This window comes from Typha angustifolia, chromosome 7 (genome assembly GCF_048772165.1).
Source record: "Typha angustifolia cultivar Huaian chromosome 7, ASM4877216v1, whole genome shotgun sequence".
Lineage (NCBI taxonomy): Eukaryota > Viridiplantae > Streptophyta > Magnoliopsida > Poales > Typhaceae > Typha > Typha angustifolia.
The window spans coordinates 3,194,986-3,218,699 of NC_133245.1; the positions used below are offsets into that span (position 1 = coordinate 3,194,986).

At 37.3% G+C, this 23,714-nt stretch overlaps 5 protein-coding genes across 9 annotated transcripts; 4 read left to right on the plus strand and 1 right to left on the minus strand.

Annotated features, from left to right (window-relative positions):
* The first annotated feature begins 157 nt into the window (after positions 1 to 157).
* On the plus strand, positions 158 to 3,935 carry LOC140763596 (uncharacterized). Its single transcript, XM_073101863.1, has 2 exons — positions 158 to 1,103; positions 3,695 to 3,935. Exon 1 carries the CDS (start codon positions 278 to 280, stop codon positions 1,091 to 1,093), a length of 816 nt encoding a protein of 271 aa, XP_072957964.1. The 5' UTR covers positions 158 to 277; the 3' UTR covers positions 1,094 to 1,103; positions 3,695 to 3,935.
* Positions 3,936 to 5,271: 1,336 nt separating this feature from the next.
* LOC140763764 (25.3 kDa vesicle transport protein SEC22-1) lies at positions 5,272 to 9,905 on the plus strand. 3 transcript variants are annotated; one of them, XM_073102102.1, is made up of 6 exons: positions 5,272 to 5,478; positions 6,557 to 6,805; positions 7,522 to 7,682; positions 7,779 to 7,925; positions 8,729 to 8,805; positions 9,443 to 9,905. In XM_073102102.1, the coding sequence occupies exons 2-6, from the start codon at positions 6,618 to 6,620 to the stop codon at positions 9,524 to 9,526; spliced, it is 657 nt and encodes a 218-aa protein (XP_072958203.1). In that variant the 5' UTR covers positions 5,272 to 5,478; positions 6,557 to 6,617; the 3' UTR covers positions 9,527 to 9,905. The 3 variants fall into 3 exon arrangements, with proteins under 3 accessions (XP_072958203.1, XP_072958201.1, XP_072958202.1); XM_073102100.1 differs by having other exon boundaries at positions 5,272 to 5,462; XM_073102101.1 differs by having other exon boundaries at positions 5,272 to 5,462; positions 6,560 to 6,805.
* Positions 9,906 to 10,226: 321 nt separating this feature from the next.
* On the minus strand, positions 10,227 to 13,324 carry LOC140761878 (membrin-11-like). The gene is made up of 4 exons (XM_073099396.1): positions 12,912 to 13,324; positions 11,192 to 11,312; positions 10,861 to 11,010; positions 10,227 to 10,664 (listed from the first exon to the last, which is right to left on the minus strand). Exons 1-4 carry the CDS (start codon positions 13,184 to 13,186, stop codon positions 10,503 to 10,505), a joined length of 708 nt encoding a protein of 235 aa, XP_072955497.1. The 5' UTR covers positions 13,187 to 13,324; the 3' UTR covers positions 10,227 to 10,502.
* A 1,852-nt stretch (positions 13,325 to 15,176) lies between these two features.
* LOC140762837 (co-chaperone protein p23-2) lies at positions 15,177 to 19,975 on the plus strand. Of its 3 annotated transcripts, none has more exons than XR_012104762.1 (7): positions 15,177 to 15,317; positions 15,417 to 15,600; positions 16,180 to 16,336; positions 18,819 to 18,853; positions 18,927 to 18,972; positions 19,126 to 19,554; positions 19,723 to 19,975. XR_012104762.1 is itself a non-coding variant. In XM_073100794.1 (6 exons), the coding sequence occupies exons 1-6, from the start codon at positions 15,298 to 15,300 to the stop codon at positions 19,755 to 19,757; spliced, it is 477 nt and encodes a 158-aa protein (XP_072956895.1). In that variant the 5' UTR covers positions 15,177 to 15,297; the 3' UTR covers positions 19,758 to 19,975. The 3 variants fall into 3 exon arrangements, 1 of the variants encoding a protein (XP_072956895.1); XR_012104761.1 differs by having other exon boundaries at positions 19,126 to 19,495; XM_073100794.1 differs by lacking the exon at positions 19,126 to 19,554.
* Positions 19,976 to 20,528: 553 nt separating this feature from the next.
* LOC140762838 (uncharacterized) lies at positions 20,529 to 21,138 on the plus strand. Its single transcript, XM_073100795.1, has 2 exons — positions 20,529 to 20,890; positions 21,005 to 21,138. The coding sequence occupies exon 1, from the start codon at positions 20,586 to 20,588 to the stop codon at positions 20,877 to 20,879; it is 294 nt and encodes a 97-aa protein (XP_072956896.1). The 5' UTR covers positions 20,529 to 20,585; the 3' UTR covers positions 20,880 to 20,890; positions 21,005 to 21,138.
* The last annotated feature ends 2,576 nt before the right edge of the window (positions 21,139 to 23,714 follow it).

Sequence of the window (23,714 nt, forward strand, 5' to 3'; positions counted from 1 at the left end):
GGAAATAAAAAAAGAAAAGGAGGGTAAAATGAATTTTCTCCAAAAAACATATCAAATGGCGGTAAATTCTGTTTTCATTTGGCTCTTCCCACTCCTAACCCGCACGTGCATATCGCGTGACCACTTATTCCGAAACCCTGCAACCCCGTCCTCTTCTAGACACCAAAACCCTCGTCCTCGTCTCGGCGGCACCCAAAAATTAAAAACCTTTCACCCCTTCTCCCTCCCCACTCGAAACCCTAACCCTAGATCGCGGCTGCTCGAGTTCTTAGCAGCCATGTCGATGTCGAAGGGCTCCAAGATGCTCCAATACATAAACTACCGCATGCGCGTCACGATCCAGGACGGGAGGCAGCTCGTAGGCAAGTTCATGGCGTTCGATCGCCACATGAACCTCGTCCTCGGCGACTGCGAGGAGTTCCGCAAGCTTCCTCCCGTTAAGGGCTCCAAGAACCCCGGCGAGGAGCGTGAGGACCGCAGAACGCTAGGACTCGTACTCCTCCGCGGTGAGGAGGTCGTCTCCATGACGGTTGAGGGCCCGCCTCCCCCCGACGAGTCCCGCGCCAAGGCACACGGCGCCGCCTCACTAGCCGGCCCCGGGGTCGGCCGCGCCGCAGGCCGGGGAATCCCCACCGCGCCGCTCGTCCAAGCCCAGCCTGGCCTTTCTGGTCCAGTTCGGGGAGTTGGTGGTCCTGCCCCTGGCATGATGCAGCCACAGATCTCGAGGCCGCCTGTCCCCCAGCTGTCCGCCGCACCCGTCTCATACCCACAAGTCGTCCGCCCGCCGCCACCTGGACAAATGCAGGGGTTCCCTGGACAGGGGCCTCCGATGGGGAGGGGGCCACCACCGATGCAGATGCATTTTGCTCCAAGGCCGGGGCAACCGCCATTCCCTATGCCACCTCCGCAGTTTGGGCAGCGGCCGATGGGGCCACCTCCGCAGATGATGAGGGGGCCACCACCACCAGCTCCGAGGCCAGGGATGCCGCCTCCGCCTGGGGGTCAGGTGCCGGTGTTCGCACCTCCGAGGCCCGGGATGCCGCCTCCGCCACCACCGAATATGCAGCAGCAGGGACAGAACCAGCAGCAGTAGTAACTTCCAGGCATGTATTGTTCTCTTACTTATTTACTTAATTACATAAGTTTTGCCTCTTCCTTGATTGCAATTTTGTCTTTCTCCATTTCCCTTTTTTTTGTTCTGGTATCATGGTGGAATTCTATTGTTTGGTTCATTCTAGAGGCTAGATTACTAGAGTTTAGTGCTATATGTTTTGCAGCTAAAGCTTATTATCCTGTTTTAATTAATCCTTTATGAATTAGATAATTGTTCAAAAGATTTTTAAAACGCAATAAATTCATAGACAATATTTTCTCATAGGTACATTTCATGTAGTTTATTGGGATATTAATGTAAATGAGCCATAACCATTTAGCCCTATTAGATGGATCACCATCATTGGTGCTTTTTGTGCACTTCTAATTGTAGTGGGTACTGTGTTATATGTATCAATAATTACCGCATTGGTTATCATGGACATTTTATTTGCAAGAAATATGTCAAATAATGTGTCATTTTAATGAAGCGTATCAGTTAAAGATAATCGACAAGGAAATATGAGATGGAGATATTTGTTCATTTGATTTTTTCATAATGGTCGCTCACCTAATTAGGGACCAAGATTTTTGGGGACTTTGGAGTTGACATCTAGTAGGCTTGAGATTCTTCTTGTGCTCACCCAAAATTCTGTATGTGATACATCTAATTAGTGGAAACTTGGATTCTTGGGGAGTTGATATTTCCATTGGCACTTGTCCGATAATTGATAGATGATATTGAATATACTTTTGAAATGAGTTTTTACTGATGGAGCATTTGTAGGAGGCAAAAACTAGTGAAAAGTTATGGATAAGCAAACATTTGCAGGAGGCAAAAACTATTAAAAAGTGAAAAGTTGAAGTTATTGGGAACTCGAAGTGCCAATTAGTTGGAAACTCTTTATTCTGTTAGTATTTATTAAAGGTTATAACAGCATGCGCAGAATCAGAAAAGTAATTGTGGTATTACTTGTGATAGTTCATGTTGCAATTATGTTGTCATTGTCGGGACTATGGATAATTAACCAATTAGTATCTTCTTATATGACCTTGAGGTTTTATTCTTCTAAGTTAGGTGACTAGTGTCTTATATTAGGGTCTTGAAGTCCTAGGTGGTTTCACATTTACTTTTTGTGTAAATCGACATTAGTTATTGCATAACTCTGGCCATTTCTCTGGCTCAAAAGAATGAAGGTGTATCAGGTTGTATTTAGAGCACAAAGAACTGAACAAGTGCATCATAAATGTTGAACTTCTGTAGGACTTTCCATCAGCAACCAGTTCTAATGCAGATTGTCTTTTTTAAGTTCTAAACCTTCTCCTAACAATGTGGGTTCAGGCTAGAGGCCTCGAGATTAAGTCAAATTTGAGAAGCTACCAAGTGGAATCACAATTTTATTAAGAACTATTGTCTACATCGATGTCTAGCCCCAAGGAAAATGGTGCCAAAATCCTAGCCAAGCCAAAGTCAGTCTGGAGCTTGTTATGAAATCTACGAGGTCAGTGGATGGAGAAGCAAATCTACCATAGTGTTGCAATTTGTCTTATTCGACCAAGGTGCTACTTTCCCTATTTAAATATAGGAATAATGGAATAGCCTAGATGGAGAAAGACAGGTAGCTTTTTTAGCTAGTTTCTTCATCTCATGGTGCAAATAAGTGAAAGAGACTAGTAAGATGATTCCATGTTGTTCAAATGCATGCATGTTTATAGTGACAGTTTGGTATTATGAGATACGCAATAGAGGGCTTCTTTCCTCAACCTACAGTCTGGTGCCCTTCTTTTCTCCATGGAGGCTAGTATACTGGTGTGTTGGTTAGTGTGATTGTATTAGTATCAGATAGAAGTTTGAGGTAGTTGATCGTAGTGTAGATGGTGAATAAATGAATGGAAGAGCTATAATAGATGAACGTTTTATGTTCAACTTTATTGCTCTGACATTGTATGAGTACATTACTTGCTCATTGAGCTCCCAATTAAGATAGCAATACCTTCAGCTAAAACATTCCGAGTTCTCTTTTTCTTAGAAACATGGTAGGGAGTCATCAAAGATTTATCTCATAAATGACTGAGTGCAGCAATGCAGAACAGTAAGTGCAGATTTTTGGTTTCCTATGTCTCTTTTTTGTTTGGCAAGTCAGCTATATGTTAACTATTTTGAATTGTTATTTACTTATTTTAAGATTTTTTTGTTTTGGTAGTACTTGATAGTTGACAATACAAGCCCCTTGGCATCTTTTCTGTGTTGATAACTTGCTAAGAGTTTTAATTGGGCATGATATCTTACTCTATTTAAATTTCACTTATATTAGAGAATTTTTATAATAGCATAGAAATATTTCAGATATCAATTTTAAACTATGTGCTGTCAGATTTGATGGAAATAGGTCAAGTAAATGTCCTGGAATTACAATTAATTTTGTTTTGAAATAATTAGTTCTATAAATCCTGAAAAGGAAGACAAGTTGTCATTTTTAAACTATGGAAAGTAATTTCATTTCTTTGGATGACATTTGCTACAAGCTCATACTCTATCTATTAGAACGGACTCCGTGGTTCAGATGTTCACATACCTGAGATCCATTTTCTGCATTGACAGGTGCAACTCCAGAAGCTTTGAAGAATTTTGTTGCTCTGTGATGTTTCCTTCAGTTATTTAGCTTCTCATGTGGGATTATTGGACTTAGTGTTTAACTTTGACATGCCATCAGTGGGTAATCCTTGTACTTCTTTTTCTTAGTAGATTTGTTTTCATCTCATGTACCTAAAGCACCAAGACATTGCAGATACTTAAAAGTGTTTTGTTATGGATCAGTACTTCTTACATCGCATCAATACAATATGACCTCTACCTTGTATTGCATAGAATTTGCTTTGTAAAATGGTGGTCTCCTCCCGATTCACTGTTGAGAGATTTTAGGTGGAAAGTTTGTTTGAGGTAATAAGCCTTTGGAGAACCATGTCCAATATACCACTAATTTATCTGATGGGAGTCTGTTGTACATCACGCAACTCCAATAGCGTTTTTACTTCCCAATATCTCGGTACAAATCAGATGACATGCTGGTCTCTGGGAGCTCCCAGGAAAAGTTTACAGTCGTTCATCAGTTCCTCGTCAGTGAACTAATCTGTGATGAATTCAGTCCTGGGCGTCCAATATGCAGGTTTGTTGAGGGGTTAAGACTAACTGAATCTTGCATATCTTTGAGTATTCTTAAAGTCATGTTTGATTTGATTTAATCGCTAACCTTCTGCTCCATTTTCTCATGTAAAGATATTTGAAAATTGCATTAGGAGAATTGGCTGGGTTGGTCCGATGTAGGAAAACTTCTGCTGGCATGCAATCTTGGCCTTGCTAAGCTCTGTCCCGAATTGTAGGTACTGTGTTACCTACATAATTTTTAGTGTTGCTATTAAAAAAATCAATAGCAAAGTATTTGCTACTCATAATTCAGTAGAATTCTAAAAGACAGCTAATTGAAATTACTCTGCATATAATCCAAGTGTTATCCATCCTCGTGCTCGGCAAATTTCCAGCGAAACTTGCTAAAATCTAGGCTCCTTTGGTTCTTTAGATTTTCTATGTTTAAACGTTACTTACATCTCTCTTAAATACAAATATATTTATAATTTACTCACATTTTATTATTTGATTGTAAAACATGGATAAAACTATAAAAATTACTTTGAATAAATTTATGCGAGAATATTTATTTAATTACTAGACTGTAAAATAAGTATGATCAATAAGATTATTTTTAGATAAAAAGACTAAATTCCTCATAATAGATAGTAGTAAGACCAAAATGTTCATAAGAAAACAAAAAATCCACAATAATAGACCTAAAAAAAAATGAAATCCATAAAAAGGACCAAGAAAGACATAAAACCAAAAAAAAAATTAAAACTAATAAAAAAAATTCAAGATCTAACTTGCTAGACGAATTTCTCGTTGAAGTAGATCAATCCATTGTTATTAAAACGTTGGTGGAGAAAGTTAGAGGCGTTAGGTTTAAAGAAAATATTTTGGTCATTTTTTTCTAATAGAACTACTAACTTATTTTATATATCCAGCCTGACCTACGAATATTTCATGCTTGGGTAGTTAGTTGGCAAATTTCCCCTTCATAGTCATAGCAGTAGCGCCCCCCCCCCCCCCCCCCCCCCCCCCCAACCCATCAGCCCGGAGTTAATTTTTTTTAACTCGCGTTATTTCTCTATAGGCGTCTCCTCTCCTTACTCCTTCCGCTATTCTTTCCCCTCTCGCTCGAAATCTCCGTTGTCGAACGGCCTCAGTTTGGGTCTCGGGAAATATCAGCTATCAATTCTCAACCAAGATCCGGGAGCCGCCACGGAGTAATCTGACCGTAAGAATCGATCCGAGTATAATTTCTTCTTCCCCCGTCGATCCATTACTAATTTCCTTTTCGATCGCTGTAATATTGTCTCTGGCTCTATGCCCTCGTAGATCTCGCAAATCTAGCATGACCTCGTCCATTTCGTGATTGATCCTCCGATTGTCTTTCCGATTCATCTGTATTTAGTTTTTTCTTCGTTAGTTTGGACGGTGGATCGATCTAGGTTTCAGATCATGATGTAATCACTGGTCTGAGAAGAAGAAGGAATAGCCACCAAAAAGTTTCACTTGCTTGGGATCGTTTTAGAATAATCTTACTTGGCAAAGTCAGGTGGGAATGTCAAAAATATTTGGGCGTACCTCTATCACTCTAGAAATTTCGGGAGTTCGGAATTCAAATGACATTTAAATTAAAATTATTGGAAGCAGGTGTTATTGTTTGATGGGATTCAGATATACGAGTTAGAAAATTAAAGTAATCCTGCCATGTCAAAAGCACCACCTTAGGTTCTAAAGGTGTTGCCCTATATGTTCGTGGCAAAAGGCAGCCCAGATTAATTGTGGAATTCTGTAACTACTATTGATGGAGTAGTATAGTTTCCTAGGAAATGTTCATAGAAATATAGAGAAAGTCACAAGTGATGGGGAACTATTGTTCCATGTGTTTACTGGCAGGAGTTCAGGTTGTTGCGGCATAAGTTAATCATGTGATCAGCAGTCCAGAGCAAATAGATGTTTAGTTGTGCATTTCTTGTATGGCCGTTTATTTTTATGAATTTTCCATCATCTGATTGACCAGTTATTTTAAAAAAGACTGTAGCTTTGTGCATACTTGATCTTTCACATGCTTGTACTTCCCCTTTGCATGTGTCTCATACTATCTGGAAAATGTCCTTACCTCTAAATGACTAACCAATTGCATTTTGTCTTTCAATTTCATAGTAGGTTTCCAGATACAAAATTTGCGCTGGTCATTTGATTACTCTAATTTTGCCACTTTAAGGGTAGATATAAGAATTGTTGCTGGCCAAGTCAAGTTGCTAGTTGATTAAGTTTGAATTGTCAAATCCTAGATCAATTTACTTCCCTTTTATTTTCTTTCAGTAGGTGGGTTTGGAATATTGCCTCATCAAGTTTGTCTATTGCTCCAAGTTTTGTGGGTAAAATGGTTAAGCTGACGATGATAGCACGTGTTACTGATGGCCTACCATTGGCAGAAGGATTGGATGATGGCCGTGATCATCAAGACTCTGATTTCTACAAGCAGCAAGCAAAGCTTTTGTTCAAGAATCTGTCAAAAGGACATAATGAGGCATCACGAATGTCAATTGAAACCGGTCCTTACTATTTTCAGTATCCTTATATTTGTGCTTATTATTGTATCTCCTGTCTTTAAGTACTTTTACAGATGGATAAATCTTTCTTTATAAGAAAGTTGATGAATCCTTGAAGTCTTATTTCTAAACACCGACTAATTGAATGTAGAAATGAACAAAATGAAGGATTCTTCCAATGGGCTGTGTTTCGTCTAATCCAATTATGCCTACTTGTGGCCATAACTGGGAGTTAAAATTGAAAGGATTATTTTGCACAAAATCTTCTAGCAAAATGACCACATAAAGGGAAAGAGAAACCATGCAAAATTTTCACTCCTAGTTTTGTCTGTTCACAACATTAGGTGCAGCAAGTAGCAACACCAAGATCCTCTTGTTGCATCCATGGAATAATTTTCAACTTCCTCCAATTTTGTTAACTGTACTCTTGCGGCTCATTCAATTTTTCTCTTTTATTTTTTAACTTTTTGGAGCTCACCTCAGTGTTGATGAATCTTTATTGGGCACTGTTATTGACCATATTGCTCTAACCGCATCAAGAAAGCTTTTCTTTGTGATTGCAGGAAATTTGTTTGAGTTGTTTGATAGAAGAGCTTGCTATGCAGCTTTCTGGGTTTAGTTGTTAATGCTTATTATGTATTTACTTGACTAAGTTGTGGCTCTCCTTTGTGATATTTAGCATCTTTCTCTCAAAGGCAATTCACAGTGCAACTTTTTCTTAACTCAAGTATATAGCTATATCATTGAGGGGCGTGTTTGTTATCTCACTATGTGTGATCGTTCTTATCCAAAAAAACTTGCTTTTCAATACCTGGAAGACCTCAAAAATGAATTTGAGAGAGTCAATGGGAGTCAAATTGAAACAGCTGCGAGGCCATATGCTTTTATTAAATTTGGTATGTTTATTGTACCTTCTTTCTCTGGTCTTTATGTTTCCACATATTTTTACAACGTCAGTAATTTTCTGGTTTATTCTTTCTTGCTATGTGAAGATACATTCATACAGAAGACCAAGAAACTGTATTTGGATACCCGGACCCAAAGGAACCTTGCAAAGTTAAATGACGAACTTTATGAAGTGCACCAAATTATGACTCGTAATGTCCAAGAAGTTCTTGGTGTTGGTGAAAAATTAGATCGTAAGTTCAAAATTCATCTCTGGATATTCCCCTACTTTTTTTGTGAATGGCATTGCTTTGTCTGCCAATGCTATTTAAGAAATGTGCTAACCTCGAGGAAAACAGTAAATTGTAAATGTGATCAACTTATGGTTGCAATGTAAATGAAGAATCCATTATGGAAATGATCTTTAAAATTTGAATCTATTGAATATTTCTCTTTGATAACTTTGTCATTACATGCCATGGACTCATTTTAACTGTAATATCTGTATTAGTACCTGTAAACCATTTGTTGGATTTAATTCATAAAGTAGGAAATGAAGTTATTGTACAAATCCATGTTCTTTATGTTTCTTATTATGCTATAATTTGGAGAATGAAAAATGTTTTATGTAAATAACCCAAGTTTTCAAAAAGGTTAAGAAGATGGAGAACCAAGGAAGATCTTGTGGTGGACAATCTAGCAAAAGTGAAAAAAATAATTAGTAGTAGATGTTAACTTTTTGTATGTTTAAATAAGAACCTTAAATTAGTTGATTTAAGAGTAAAAGGATTTCATGCTACCATGAAGAAAAGCACTCAGAATTATACTAGAATAAGTGCATAAGGTAGTGTTCATATTATGGTTGGCTACTGTAAGCACCTACGATTGTGATGTAGTGCATCAGGTAAATGCTACAATGTCATTTTTTTATACATTTTCTTTGCAGCAAGGAAAGAAGTACACCAATTAGACTATTTTGTTTTGCTGCAACCAGTACTGCAGAACTTGCTTTCTATGGACTTACTAATCTAGATATTTTACTATCATGTCTGAGCAGAGGTCAGTGAAATGTCAAGTAGGTTGACGTCCGAATCCCGCATCTATGCTGATAAGGCAAAGGATCTAAATCGGCAGGTAAGGGTATTTTGATAGGGCACAAAGTTTAAATATCAGTGCTCTATTGCACTTATGCAGACATATAAACACAAATCTATCTGTTTAGAGCAAGTGTTTATTCATTTTCGTTCTTCCACCTCTGTATCCCAGTTGTTTTGCAATAAATAGTTTCAGTGATACATCACATTTCCTTTTCTGTGGAAAGATAATAAGATCTGTCCTGCACCTCATATATTACAAAAGAAAAATCGAAATTGTTTTGCATTCTTTTACTGTTATGTTGAAACAGTAGAAAAGTAAATCAGCTTTTCTTTTCTAGTGATGCAAAAGTGGAAACTAACTTTTATTTGTTCATGGAAAGTTGGTTTCTCTCTACCTTGCATGCCATAGAGCTGACATTGGTTCTCTTCTGTATGTAGATGTGTATCTGCATGTCAGAATAGGACATTAAAGTTTATACTGCATTTCTCTGTAACAGTTTATATCTGAACAGCAACAAGAAATCTGGTCAATTCTTGTTTGCTTCATACAATATATTAGCTATATGTGCTGTTTTAAACTTTTTAATAACCTGTCTGGAATGCTGCATGAAGTTTTATGTCATAAGTTTTCCAGTCTTATCTCTGCCATTAAGATTTTGCTGCTGTTTTTACAGGCTTTTATTCGGAAATGGGCTCCTGTTGCAATTGTGCTCGGAATTGTTATGCTGCTGTTTTGGGTCAGAACGAAGATATGGTGATTCTTACATGTCTTTCTAGACTCACTCAGCACATCTCAGAGTATTCTTGATAATCTCGATCTCCACTTCAGCTGTTTAGATGCTTTTAGACAGCTTTCCCCGGCATCTGATCTTTCAAGAAACACACCTGGTTGCCTTCTTTTTCCGATGAGAGTTTGTTACTGTAGAATTTCTTACAATTCAGACTTACCAATATGAACTTCACGGTATTCATTTCTCGGCAACTGCTGCTATGTTACCCTCTAAGATATTTCATGTGTAATTTTGCTGACTGATGTAAAAAGTAACCAAGTAGACCGAAGAATATGCTTATTCATACGTCACCAGTGTAGTTGAGTTACATTAGTAGCTCTCATGTTAATGTGTGTTTCTTACACGACTTCAGGTTGTTCATGTTTGCATTACCTAAAATGACTCGAATTTATATTTACGATAACCCGTTGCAAAAATTGGGAGTTGCATGGACATGCCATGGTCGTCTAGCGGATGAGCCAATTATAGAATATGGGAGTTTTATTCTCGGAACACGTTTTCTAATGGTTAATAATAATAAAAAATAGGCACTTATATGCAACAAGGAGCAGAGAGCATGAGATGCAAAGGCAGTTGAATAAATCAAAGGACGTGGTGGTGCATGGGCTAATGAAACCCTGAAGACAAGATTCCCATCCAAATAATGCATAATAAGATAATGAAAGTATTTTGTTTGAATCAAACACCTTAATAGATATCAATAATGCGGGTCAAGAAGGGTACATTTTCTTGCAAATAGAATCTAACACCTTTCGCCTGTAAGGCCACCCTTTTCTTTGAACAGTGCAATGACATCCTATAGGCCGCCACAGAGGTGGTTTTCTACATCCGAGCTAAATAACCAGGAAGAAGAAAAGGTAAAAGGTACAACTTAAGTAACATGCTGTCTCGCCGAAAGGCTTGTTATGCTAATGATGTCACATCAACATTTGCGCAATATATATCAATGCGTCCACCTCCAAAATCCATAGAACACCACAACTGTAGTAACCATACCGGCGTAAGCAATCCACTTGTCAACACGATGCCGTCTTTCGATAAGCTTTAGAACAGAATTAGATAGACCCACTGTGTTAAGGATGTCCAATGCTTTTCTTTGGGCTCTCTGAAACCAAAGAGAGATCAGTCATCAGAAAGGAATTTAGCAGATCAAAAAACATTCAATGATTATGACATTCCTGACACCAAATATGCAAGTAATTGCACATAACGATATATAATTTGTATCTGAGCAAGTCAAGATGACGAGATATATTGTAATGTTTTGCCAATGTGATGTTTTACTAAGAGACCTAGGGTACCTTTAGGCGGTCCCTCTGAACAGAATAGCTAGAAAGAATAGCCACTCCGGTGGAATAAGCTTCTTCAAGCATCATGGAAGAATTGCGAGCTGATTGCATTGCTTGCGCTTCATCATCAAATATTCTCAGGATGTGTGAGGACTCTCCATTCTGCAACATATACTTTCCATTAAGGATTCAAAGTAATGATTTAATCATGGAGCCCTAAGATCCTAAGACCATTTTACATACAAAAACCACAAAGAAATTGAAGGATTATTTAGTAATGTTTCCCATAGTCTGAAGTAGAAATAAGAGAGATTTTAAGTAAGAATTAAGAAGGATTTCTTACTGCTCTTTCCAGTAATTCTGCCCTCTCTTTAGCTTCCAGCATTCTCTTTTGTTGGCGTAACAAAATCTTGTCCAGGCTTTCTTTCAACGAGTCAACTTCTTCTGCTACTAGTTCTACTTTTCTATAATGACATAAAAACATGTTAGGAACTATGGAATATTGCCCCTAGGTAGATCATTGTTCCCTAAACGCCTCTAGTTGTTATGTAAAAGATAAGAATAGAACAACTTGAATTTGCCTATTCTTGGTATGCTACATAATTCTCCCATATTGTGAGACAAATTAAACTTTAAGTAATAGGGATGATTGGATTTTACTGCTATAGCCATAGCATTGCGACACATATAAAGATGGCATAAGAAATATTTCAGCAGGCTAATGTAAAATGAATAGCAAGCAAGAAGGGCACAATCTACGGTACTGAGTTCGACAACATATGAGATCACAAACATGAGGAAAGCCAGAACTTTGAAAATAAGTGTTGACAGAAATCTATGTTAACTTCTACTCTTAAATAACATAGGCCTTCTTTATGGTTAACGTCAGTCTACTAAAGACCATCCAAACATATTACATAAGAAATAAAAATAATAATAATAACAGAGTTGAGAAATGTACTGCTGATTTCCATATAGTTCAAATATGCTAGAATCCTTGATAAAGTAGAAAGTTGCTTGAACTTTCAACTACTAGATTAAAGCAAGGACCCAACATCTAGTAGGTATTTGAAGCATCGGCAAAGGATAGTTTCAACTTTCAATAGGTCCAACACCTTTATCTTCAGCATTGCATCCCAGTGCTAGAAACCTAGCTCAAATTATGATTTAAGTATTTAACTCTATGCTTGTCAATTAGAGGACCAAACATTTACTCCAAAAATGCCTGGTCTAGCCTCCAACACTGAACAGCACTAAAAAAAATCTATTCAACATTATTTTGATCGAACTAGATTACATTTGGCTTGAATGTTCAGCATGTCATACAAATATGTCTTGATTAAATTAGGCTATGACTTAGTATGCCTTTGAAGTAGAAGTAGGTTTCAAAATACATATAGACATCTATCCATTATGTTGTTGGAGCTTTCTCATATATTATCTTAAGAGGCTACTAACTAGTGATGTGATCATTACTCCTAATCTGCCTGCAAATTTCGTGCATGCTGTATTCTCAAATAACAGATAGGCTTCAAACAATAACAAGTACAAGGCTGTTGAATTCTCTTAACCAATGTCAAACTACCATCATATCTAACAAGTAAACAAGATACTTTAATAGTTTAATGATTCATCAGTTTTGCAGCAAAATAAACAGGACAAGAAATGTAGTTTCCTCAATATATATATTAGTGAGATAATGGATGAATCATATAGAACTCCTATGATGCCTTGAAAAGCACAACTTCGTTACACGACCCTTCCATCCCTCCTACAAGGAGACCCACGTACTCCAGGAACCAGGAATGGGATATGTGCAATAATGATTTAATGTTTAACAATTAACAGTGAAAGAAATAGGAATCCTTCTAGCTTCGTAACAGCACCATATTTACGATACGACACAAAAAAATAGAACTCTTAGATCCCTTGATTACTCCCCCAAATTGACAAAAATTCAACTACTGCTTCCTCTAATAACCTATAATTCCACCAAATCAAACCTAATTAACTAGTGCATGGCAAAAGGAATCCAACAATGAAACCGAAAGATGAATAATTACCTCTTCCAGAGATCTCGCTGACCGCGAGCCCCGATTGAGCGCCAGAGCCGATCCATCTCGACGCAAAGGGACTGGATCTGGGAGATTTCTCTCTTGATGGAGAAGGCGAGCTCCGACGAATCCATCCCCGTCCCAAGAGAGGACGCGGACGACGACGATGACGAGGATTCGAGGCGCTCGATCCTCTCCAACCCATCTCTCGCCCGAAGGAGAAGACGACGAGAACTCTGGTAGATCTCCGAGAGAGTTCCACCACCACCTCCTCCTCCTTCCATGGTAGGGATTGAGATCAAGAGATCTAGAGATCGACAATTATAAATCTATAAATTGTGCGATGGAGGAAGAACTCAGAGGAAGGAATAGAGCGCGTGATGCTTGGAGACGAAGGATCTCGGTAGGGGTATGGGTGGTAAAAAAACACACTTTAACCCACTGTTGGTTTGCATAATTATATAAAATTGTTATATACTTTCTGATTTGACGCTAAATCTCGAAACTTAACTAATTATTCTTATTTTTAATTTTTAATTTAAAAAAAAATAAGTTTATTTAAATTTTAAAAATATTAAATCACTGAATGATAAAAGGCCCCTGAACCCTCCATGGACTAACAAAACGGGCTTTACCGTGTTATTATTATTTTTTAAACTGATCTAAGTTCAAATAATTAAGATATAATACATATATTAATATTTTTATTATTTAAAATTGTATCAGTATTATTTAGATATACTGAAAAATCTATTATATATTTTATAATTTTGTCCCTAATAAAATATTTTAATCGACCTGTAACATGATCAAATATAATATTAAAAAAATAACGATCATATTTTAGTCAAAATCATATAGAAGTAAGTACTTCAATTAAAAGTATATTAATATTTTATTAAATGGTGTCAAACTGATAAAATACAATTAATCCAAACATTTCTTTTCATTTCCATACTAATGTATAAATATAAGAAAGAAGTATAAACAAATTATCTCATTTCTCTATATAAGAGCCTATTTAAAAAAATAATAAGAATAAGAAAAAAAAGAAGAATAATTTTTTTAAAGGAAAAAAAAAAGATAATTTGAGCTACTTAACCACCAAAATCATAAAAGGAGCCGACAAAGTTTGTACAGGATCAATGGGGAAAGCCTCTCATGTTCATAATAGTGTTTGCAAACCAATTGGTAGCATTATTAGCCTCCCAATAAGTTAACGCAATGTGATACTGTATAAAAGCTGACAGTCCTCCATAACTGAGGCCACCAACTAGGGTGGCTTATGTATTATATTTAAGGGAGTTAATAGGAGCAACGAAACTGAAGAAATAAAGAGGTTAGTGCATTTATAATGTGAATAGTGAGGAGCGCTTCTCGCAAAGCAACCGCTTCAGTCATTGGAACCGAAGTGAATCTACCAAAACTGATGCCAACACTAGTTGACGAACGGAAGAGGAAACCAGCACCATCAGGCCCCTCACTAAAGGGAGGTAGGTAGATCCAGTAATCTAAGCCCCTCACTAAAGAGAGGTGGGTCTCAAAAACCTTTTCACAAAGGGCCGCCGGCCTCCCCAAACATGATCCACGATAAAGTTGGTCACCCAATGGATCTTGCTAGTGAGGCCCAAGTTGATGAAAGCAGGCTAAACAGAACTCAGAGATCATTCAAGAGTGCAGCAGATCTATTATTACGAATGAGTTTGAACAGCCCCCTCACGAGCAGCAAGAGAAACCTCCAAAATAAAATCGTATTATTAGTGGCACTATCCCTTCTTTTGTTAACGCCCCATGGACGAAGGGGGCCATATTTAGCCAGCCCTTGTTTGACCCCCAAGCTTCCTAAGAGTTGTTCAGGACAGCAAGCACATGTCTAGCAGCAATGGCCAGCCAGACAAAAATTATATTCATTTCTATTGTCCGACTCGCAAAGGAAAATTAAAACGGGCTTAAAATCATGTGTATTTTTCATTGAAATCACCGTTAATTCTCTCTTATCATTTAATTGACTATATACTAGTGCTGGTGTGGTTCCTTGAAAGCGTAAAGGTGACATTAAATAAATATATAAATAAATAAAAAGACAGGAATTACTTTTAGTCTGAACTTCAAAAGCACTCGGCACCGTGACCAAGGCCAGTTCCCCCAGAACCCGCCACATTAAAGGGGGGACCCACACTGGGTGAAAAGTGGGTCCGGTACAAGTCCGGTCTGTTATTGGCAGCCTTTGTGCGATGCTCTTTTACTGTTCTATCCAACTTGGTAATAAATTCATAAACAAGTCCTCCCCCTTCTTCAATCAAAAAGTTTACCTCGGCGTGCTTTGCTTTGCTATATACACCCACAAAAACCCCGGCTTTGCTTCTTTCTCTTCACCACCTTCTAGGTTTCATCCATGAATTCTTCTCCCATGGGGTACTCTGCCTCTCCTCTAAACCTATTGTGTTGTTCACTTTTGCGTTTTGACCCCCGATTGATTTCGTATTTTTGATATATCTTTGTTTGGGTGTGTAGTCGGCAACCGGAGGTTTTATGGGCGCAGCGCTCGGATAAGATTTACCTAACTATTTCTTTACCGGACGCGAAGGATGTCGCCGTGAAGAGCGAGTCGAAGGGTTTGTTTAGCTTCGCGGCCGTTGGGGCGCAGGGCGAACCTTTCAACTTTACCTTGGAACTCTTTGATGATATAGTACCCGAGGTAAGGATGCTTTTTTATTATTCTTTTCCTATTTTATTTTGGGATATGGATCGGTTATTTTTTTTAATCTTTATTGATGAATGAGTAAATGTGTTTGAAGTACTTAATTTATGTAAATTTCTTTCATTTTGGTGTGAGATTATCTTGAATTGATAGGATAAGCGTGTCGTTTGTTTAATCTGTGAATAATATTAGATTATTATTTGATATTTTGCTGCTTCTTTCTTTTTTATGGATTTAAGGATCTTTTAATAGGTTGTGAGGGAAAGGTATTGCTAAAGTGTTTTCGCTCATTGATTTGATCTATGTAAGGCCAAAAATGTGGACATTTATGGGCAAACAGACATGCACACAGGAACATCTGGATGTACATGTGCCTCTTTGTTTACTGTGTGGCAGTGACTAGTTGTTATCATATATTTCCAGTGTAGGCCCAACTATTGACAATCCTGATGCAAGCGAAATGCTAAGATATGTCGTTCTTGGCCAAATTTATAAGGACACCTGTTGCTAATTTTTCTTTCCTTAGACTACTTATTCTCAAGCTAACCATGCTTGTTCATCTGACTTTGTGCGTAGGGTAGTAAAACAAATATCGGCTTGAGAAACATAATTTGTTCAATTCAGAAAGAGAAGAAAGGTTGGTGGAAGCGACTACTCAAGTCAGAGGAAAAACCGGCTCCTTATATCAAAGTTGATTGGAACAAATGGTGTGACGAAGATGAAGAAGAATCTGGTAAGCGTTGATACTTTAGAGAAAAATTAAGATTTTATTAATTTCATGGATGGAAGTTTTTTTTTTCCTTCGTGATTTTAATTGATACTATGAAGCGGGTAGTTTATTATGGAGATAAAATTAATCTGTTAGTTACCTTTGGAACCTTTTCTGATTCTCTAGTACACACGGCCCTAACTGGCAGACATTGTCAGTTAGGTGAGGAGGATCCTGCTTGCTGCAGGCTGATACTCATGGGGCTGTAAAAGTAGTGATTAACCATGTCTTTGAGTCGCAACTCAGCTTTCAGTTCATATTGCTCTTAAGTCTTAAATCTGTTTTTCATATACTCAAGGACAATTTACTGTTTTGGTCAATATTTGGACTATCAAGGATAATGCCTAAATGCAGATAATTGCTGACTTGCCGCAATATTGCCCACCAGTAAAGAATAGATTCTTCTGAATCTTAAGTCTCTTAGATTCTCATATTAAGTGCTGGATGAATTTTCATTTTTCATGTAGCAATATGATTATAGTTTTGTAGAATGAATATTTGCAGATCTTTGTTTTGAAGCAACCCAATTCGTAAGAAATTTTCATTACCATACTAATAAGAAAACGGGAACTTGTGATGTCTCGGATACCTCTCTAATTCAGTCTATCTTTATTATGTATAGATCTAATATACTTTCTTTTAAAACAAAGTATAATACTAATATTCATGTTGAGGAAGTGCTTTACGAGCAACTGCTTTACCCTTTGACCTTTCTTTTGCATAGGTTCTGTGTTTACCCTTTGGCCTTTCTTTTGCATAGGTTCTGTGTTTCTGCACATTTCTAGGTGCTATGGTTGGTAATTGATTCTGTAGTGAAAATAAGATGACTTCCATTAGAAGCCTAATTAACAGAATCCATTTTTTGGGTATCTGACATAAGTACAGAATCTTAGTTTTCCAACTTGATAGATAACATGACTTTCCATTTATAATCCATTAATAACTTTGAAAATATAACCTTGCTAGTTGATTGAAACACCAAAAATTATCATGTATGGTTGTACTAATATTTTTGTTTGGTATTCAGAGTGATATCTTGTGTGTTTTGCTTTTGTTATGTTTGCCCTATCCATAAAAAGGTATGCGATCATTTACAACTGAAGATTAGTTTGAAAACTTTTGGCAGATCTTCATTACATTCTCTTATTATCTCAGCAGTAGCATGTATCATTTTCTTGGATAATGGGAACTACAACTAACCGATCCATTGTTCCTCTAATTACTGTTGTAGACCATAAACATTAGCAATCCACTAAGTTTGTGAGATACTCTACCACTGTATATACAGTGGCAGCTACTTCCACCATGTTAGTAGTCATTAAAATTTATATAGGCTGGCAGGGTGCCTTTGCAAGTTTTGTATGTTTACTTGTTGGTTAATACATGTCCTCCATTTTTCTGTTACTTCTCGATGAGTTTTGGCATTTCCACAGTAAGCCAATCAAATGGCACAATGAACATGTTTGGTAGAGAGCTCATATCATCAAAGTGAAGTATGATAAAGCATTGACTTACTACTAATCCTTGGCATTATAAAGTTGTGGAAATATAGGGCAAGATGGATGCCATTTCACAGAAGGCTTGTAGCATATTTATTTTCATATACTATTTCATTTGTGAGTGACAACAACAGTAACTACAACAATCATCACTAAGCCTTTAGTCCCAACTCCCAACTATTTGGGTTCTCCATTCATCTTGTTTAATGAAGCCAATTTGTGCATAATCAAACACTATAACATCTTTTCCGCCAGTTCTACCCGTGTTAGTTTTGGTGTTCTAGACCATCTTAAGGAAAACCTTCTATGTGAATAAAACCATTTCTACGTACTATTGCACTATGTTATCTTTTCGTATGGGTATAATTTACTAGTTCTCTTAGGCCTTGTTTGCTTTGAGTTTAGGAATCTCTCTGAACTGATTTAGTAATCAAATATTTTTTTTAATCTTTTTCATATTTAATCGAGTTTACTTTTTAAAAAATAAAAACTAAAAAATGAGATTAACTAATCGAGTTCGGAACTTAGCCTCAAAACAAACAAGCCCTTAGGCATCGAAAACATGTCATTCTCTTAATTAAATTAGGATTCCTTTTTTAATATTATTAAGAGATATCTCACAATCTCCTAATATAATTGAAAGAGCTCTCATCATCTCTTGCTTCATCAAGGAAATTAAAAATATAGTTGAACTAGTATTACCAATCAGACTAGGACTCCTCACGAGAAAGCTTAATCCAACAGGTTTTGCAATGGACATGTGAATAACATTTTGGCAGCATGAATTGCTAAATTTCTTGACAGAACTTCCTCACCGATTCCCTGATCATTCTGAACTATACCTTATGACCAACTGTTCTCATTACAGTTGTGCTTGTATAAAGCACCATAATTTTATTTTTTTCTATTCTTTGTACAAGAAATTTCTGACATTTAATTCTTTACAGCTCTATCGCTTGCTTCTGATGATGACTATGATGGGGTATGATCACTCTTCTAACTCAACTAAGCCCTATTCTTTGAGAGCACTTATGGCATCTGATTAGTTGTTTCAGGTTAATGGCAAGGATGATGATAGCAGTGACGATGATGGCATGCTCTGTAAGTATCTGATTCTTCCTTTTCAGATATTATCTCTTTTCCATTTTTTTTTCAAAATTCTGCCCTTTTTTCAGATATTCCCCTATTCTCTGAAATATCATAGTTCCAAGGGAAGTTTATTAAATCTTTTAGCAAGATTGTAACATTTTTCAGGTATCAAAGTGAATGAGGCTAGAGAGTGTTTACCTTCATGTGAAGAATTGGGTGTAATTCCCATCCCAACTTTTTAATGCATGAATATGAACCGGCATTATCAATGAGAAACTGCCATATCCTGCTTCAAGAAATTCCGGTGCTGGGCTGCAGACAGATCTATTTCCAGCAGAGTTTAATGTTGGTCCTCTTTAACATTCTCGATAAGAGAAACAAATGCCCGCTGACTGTGATGTGGCCCTCATCGGCAACTATCTGCCGTTCAACACTGATGTGTAGACATATGGCAGTGCCGCACATAGATCGTCTGTCATAATCTGCAGAAATTCACCGCAACAAGAGATGTGACAACTTCTCATTGGCAATGACGGTATCCTCCCATTCATGCATTTAAAAGGCTTCTCATGGTTTTAATCCAAAGCTAACAGAGTGAGTTCAACAAGGATTATAGGCATGTTCACTGTAATACAGCGTAAAAGTATTAAACATGTCGACCCACACGAGATCAAATTAGACTCGATAATGTCTGATTTCATTTTGCGCGAACATTGATGCTCCTAATTCTCCTGCTTCTGAAACCTGCTTGTTTTCTTGCAGATCTTCCTGACTTAGAGAAAGCTAGAGGTAAGTGACTGTTTGAGCTAACTGGCTGGAGTTTTGCTGCATTACAAGAGAGAATGATGTTTGCCATAGCCTGGGTTAGCCACATATATGTAATTCAAGTATAGTCTGCAGTAAGTGGGAAACAAACCCTTCTACTTTGGCTTATTATGCCACCTGTGTGTCGCGACTGTTATATTTTAACGTCTTCATATTTGCTATAATTTCCATTTATTATGGAATACCTATCTACGTAGTCTATGTGGTTGCTGTGATAAGTTGCACCGCGAAAAAGAAGGTCCAAACAGCCAAACAGATGGAACGCGCCACTCAAATCTGACCACGTGTCCTTGCCGACAGTTTGTTGTGGTGTCCGATTTCATCCATTTTTTTTCTTTCTACTTCCATTTGACCGATAGCTACTCGAGGGGACGAGGGGAGCTGCGGGAAGCCACGTCGGCAGGGATGCACAGCTCACCGTCCACCTGTACACACTCCGGATTGGTTTCCGTAGAAGATTTTTTTTTCCCCCATCCCACGTCGCTACCACGATTGGATCTTATCCATAGTCGGCATCATGTCTTCGATTCCCGCATCCCAAATCGACCACGTAAAGCGCCAGATTTGATGGGTGAAACCAATCGGAGTGCGCCACATCAGAGTCGTACACCTCGATGCCCTCACGGGTGCACCGACCGGGTCATCAGATCCACGCGAAGGACAGCCTCGTAATTCTACTTACAGTCGAGGGTATTCTTGGAATCGGTGCCACTTTTCCGCTCTATAAAATGGGAGGGGGTTGTGGGGGATGAATAAATCACTCAAAAATACATCCAAATTCCCACAGAAAAGAGAGGAAAATGGCGGGTATAATCCAGAAGATCGAGGAGAAGCTCCACATGGGTGGTGGAGATCACAAGAAGGAGGAGGAGGCGAAGAAGCACGAGGTAGAGAAGAAGAAGGAAGGGGAGAAGCACCATGAGGGAGGAGGGGTAGTGGAGAAGATTAAGGAAAAGATCCATGGAGGAGAGCACGGAGAGAAGAAGGGAGAGAAGAAGGGAGAAAAGGGAGAGAAGAAGAAGAAGAAGGAGAAGAAACATGGGGAGGGCCACAAGCACGATGGCAGCAGCAGCAGCAGCAGCGACGAAGATTGATGATGGCAAAGGTGATCTTTTTTGGCTAGGGATAGTTAAGTTAACTAATTGATCAATTAACTGATTGCTTTGGTTATCATATCATATTAGACTGGTTTTCATGTCTCCCGTTTCAATTCTTGCAGGGATGGATGCTCGAGTGCGTAGGAGATGTGATCGAGTGTGCTCTCTTCTAGCTTTTCCTTGTAATAATTAATCAATGATGAACTGTGTTTCTAGTAATTAATAAGAGAGCTGTCCTTTTTTTTTTGTTCTTTAATCTTCTCTTGTGCAGTTTTAGTGCTTCTACTGCAAGAATTGGGTCTATTATTGGGCGATCTCGTGGTTCTAGGAAGAAATTTATTAGTATTTACTTCGTAAGATTTCAAAACCTAGTTAAAATGGAGTAAAATTGATTGATCCACTGAATTTTGGAGCTCACCGTGGTAATGGAAGAATCTCCTCTCTTGGACTAGCTTGGAACCATGTTTGGAACCCCCAAATAGATAGAATTCTAATTGATTTTAGAATTTTTTGTTTCAAGAACTTTAGTATTTGGAATTCGACTGAGGGCCCTTCCCTTCTTTCTTTCTCGGTATCCTTTGATGGTTGCTCAATTTCCTCCCACGTTTCTCCTTCTCTTTTCCCTTACTCTCTCATTCTAACAATCACAACCGAACTCGACCGGCTGGAAAGTAGATGTCGTATTGATCTGCTAAGTTAGTGATCATAAATTTTCAATACTACTATTACTTTCTTCGAGATATTTATAATTGATAAGTAATTTGATCTTACATAAATTATATTTAAAATAATTTAAAAGTTATCTAATATTATAGTAAAAATATCTTTTTTATGAGATAAATAATTGATAAATATTTTATACTAAAAAATCGAACTTATCCCTATCCATATATACATATATATTCTCTAATATATATACATATTAAATTGGTTTAGTAATCAAACATCTTTATATATATATATATATTTTTTATATTTAATTAAATTTATTTAAAAAATTTAAGATTAAAAGATGAAATTATATCAAACCATACAAGGCCGAAGTGATTACTATCTTGCAGTAATATTCGAATGTCTTATATTCTGCCCCATTTTCTTTGCTGGGAAAGCACATAAACTTCTCTCTAATGTACTGCCTGCCCAACTTATTTCAACAGTTTGCGAGAATAAATACTTAACAAGAGATAAAGCCATATCATTATTGATCAGGAACAATACCTTTATGAGTCACAAGATAGCAAAATAGTTTGATCAAAGTACAATTTTGCTGCCAAACTCCACCATAGAACAAAAAGGAACAAAAAGATAAAGAAACATAGCCGTTTTATTGACTTAATAATCAAATCAAGAGAAGAATTAAACATCATGTTCTTTTAAATGGAGGCACCATGCCACAAGAATTGTGACTGAGATATGAAAATAAAAGGCTTGTTTGCTTCATTTTTTTTCCTCAGGTTTTGATCTTAGCCTAATTTAAATGGTTCTTCGAACTTCAAAGAGACCCAAGCTGGAGAACTTCCTCTCCTTCCAGGTCTATGTTACTTGTTTTCTCTCACTGATGTACGCTCCTTCCTGCATGTTCAATCTGGTGTAAATTGATTCTCTGCAGACATCATTTGGACAGTCAGCTAGAAGAACTGAGTTGTAGAACCAGATCCTGCTATAAAGATACTATTCAGATCATAAAGGAAAAAGAGCAGACCAGATGCTGCTATAAAGATACTCTTCAGATCATAAAGGAAAAGACCAAAAGAGTATGCAATTTAACTAGTGATACAAGATAATATTATGGTTGTGTGCTAGATACTTTTCTTGAAAAGACAGTCAATTTATCTAACTGCTTCACAGATATCGGAACAAAATCCATCAGAAACCAATGAGGGCCAAGTGCATTCTGAGTATAAATAAACTCTTCTCCTGTTCCAAAACTTGAGTTACCCAAATATATCAATCAAACATAATCCAACAGCTTAGCAGTCATTTACTCTTTCAAAGAAATCATAATGCAGAAAATTTTGATAGTACAAGACTATTTCAGACTAAACAGACAAGAAGCCACAATAATTTCTATAATTTTGTGACCGCCAGTTGTTAATCTGCTAGTCTGCACGGCACTTAGATTGTCATCACAAGGACACAATTACTAAACGTACATCTGGCTGTGGCAGGTAGATTGGACCCTGGCTGCAACTATCTTTTTATAAAAACTTGCCAAATGATAATAATAGACTAACATGACCTTGCCGCTTGGAGCCTCTTCACACATCACCCCATGTATTCTAGTGCCCAAAAGTGTAGTTATCATTTAGCACTTGGCAGCTAAATTTTAGGTGGTTCTGGTACATAATGATACATCAACTTAGTCAATAGCCTCCAAAGGATATTGCTCTGCATTCCAGTTTATTTATTTGGATATCCAAGATGTTTAAAAAAGTCTCAACAAGCAAACATGTTACTAGTACTGAAACAGACAAGGCAACTTTATTTATGTTGCATTGTTCCCTACTTCCTATGTTTTATTTTCCATCTATTTGCATAGGGATGTCAGTGGTTATCACAACTGGAATGGCATATCTAGAATTAAATTGCAGTGTATCTCACAACCTTTTATGTTCATGATATTTCTCTTCAAATTTTAACCTCAGAATAGGTCTATACTTCTATATATTTGGCTGATAGTCATTTGAACTGCCCGTGCAACAAAACCAATACTAAAGCTTGGTAGATTTAGTCTCTCATCTAATTAGCACACAAGACTTCTACAGGCTTTTCCAGTAGACTCAGTAGTCCAATAAAATTTCACATTATTTAAACTGGACCTAAACACTTACT

Coding starts and splice junctions, on each gene's coding strand:
- LOC140763596 (XM_073101863.1), top strand. CDS start 278: ATGTCGATGTCGAAGGGCTCCAAGATGCTCCAATACATAAACTACCGC.
- LOC140763764 (XM_073102102.1), top strand. CDS start 6,618: ATGGTTAAGCTGACGATGATAGCACGTGTTACTGATGGCCTACCATTG. Junction 6,806..7,521: donor ACCGGTCCTTACTATTTTCA/GTATCCTTATAT, acceptor TCAAGTATATAG/CTATATCATTGAGGGGCGTG. Junction 8,806..9,442: donor CAAAGGATCTAAATCGGCAG/GTAAGGGTATTT, acceptor CTGTTTTTACAG/GCTTTTATTCGGAAATGGGC.
- LOC140761878 (XM_073099396.1), bottom strand. CDS start 13,186: ATGGAAGGAGGAGGAGGTGGTGGTGGAACTCTCTCGGAGATCTACCAG. Junction 11,011..11,191: donor CAGAATTACTGGAAAGAGCA/GTAAGAAATCCT, acceptor TATATGTTGCAG/AATGGAGAGTCCTCACACAT. Junction 10,665..10,860: donor TTCAGAGGGACCGCCTAAAG/GTACCCTAGGTC, acceptor CTTTGGTTTCAG/AGAGCCCAAAGAAAAGCATT.
- LOC140762837 (XM_073100794.1), top strand. CDS start 15,298: ATGAATTCTTCTCCCATGGG. Junction 15,601..16,179: donor TTGATGATATAGTACCCGAG/GTAAGGATGCTT, acceptor CTTTGTGCGTAG/GGTAGTAAAACAAATATCGG. Junction 18,973..19,722: donor TGACGATGATGGCATGCTCT/GTAAGTATCTGA, acceptor GTTTTCTTGCAG/ATCTTCCTGACTTAGAGAAA.
- LOC140762838 (XM_073100795.1), top strand. CDS start 20,586: ATGGCGGGTATAATCCAGAAGATCGAGGAGAAGCTCCACATGGGTGGT.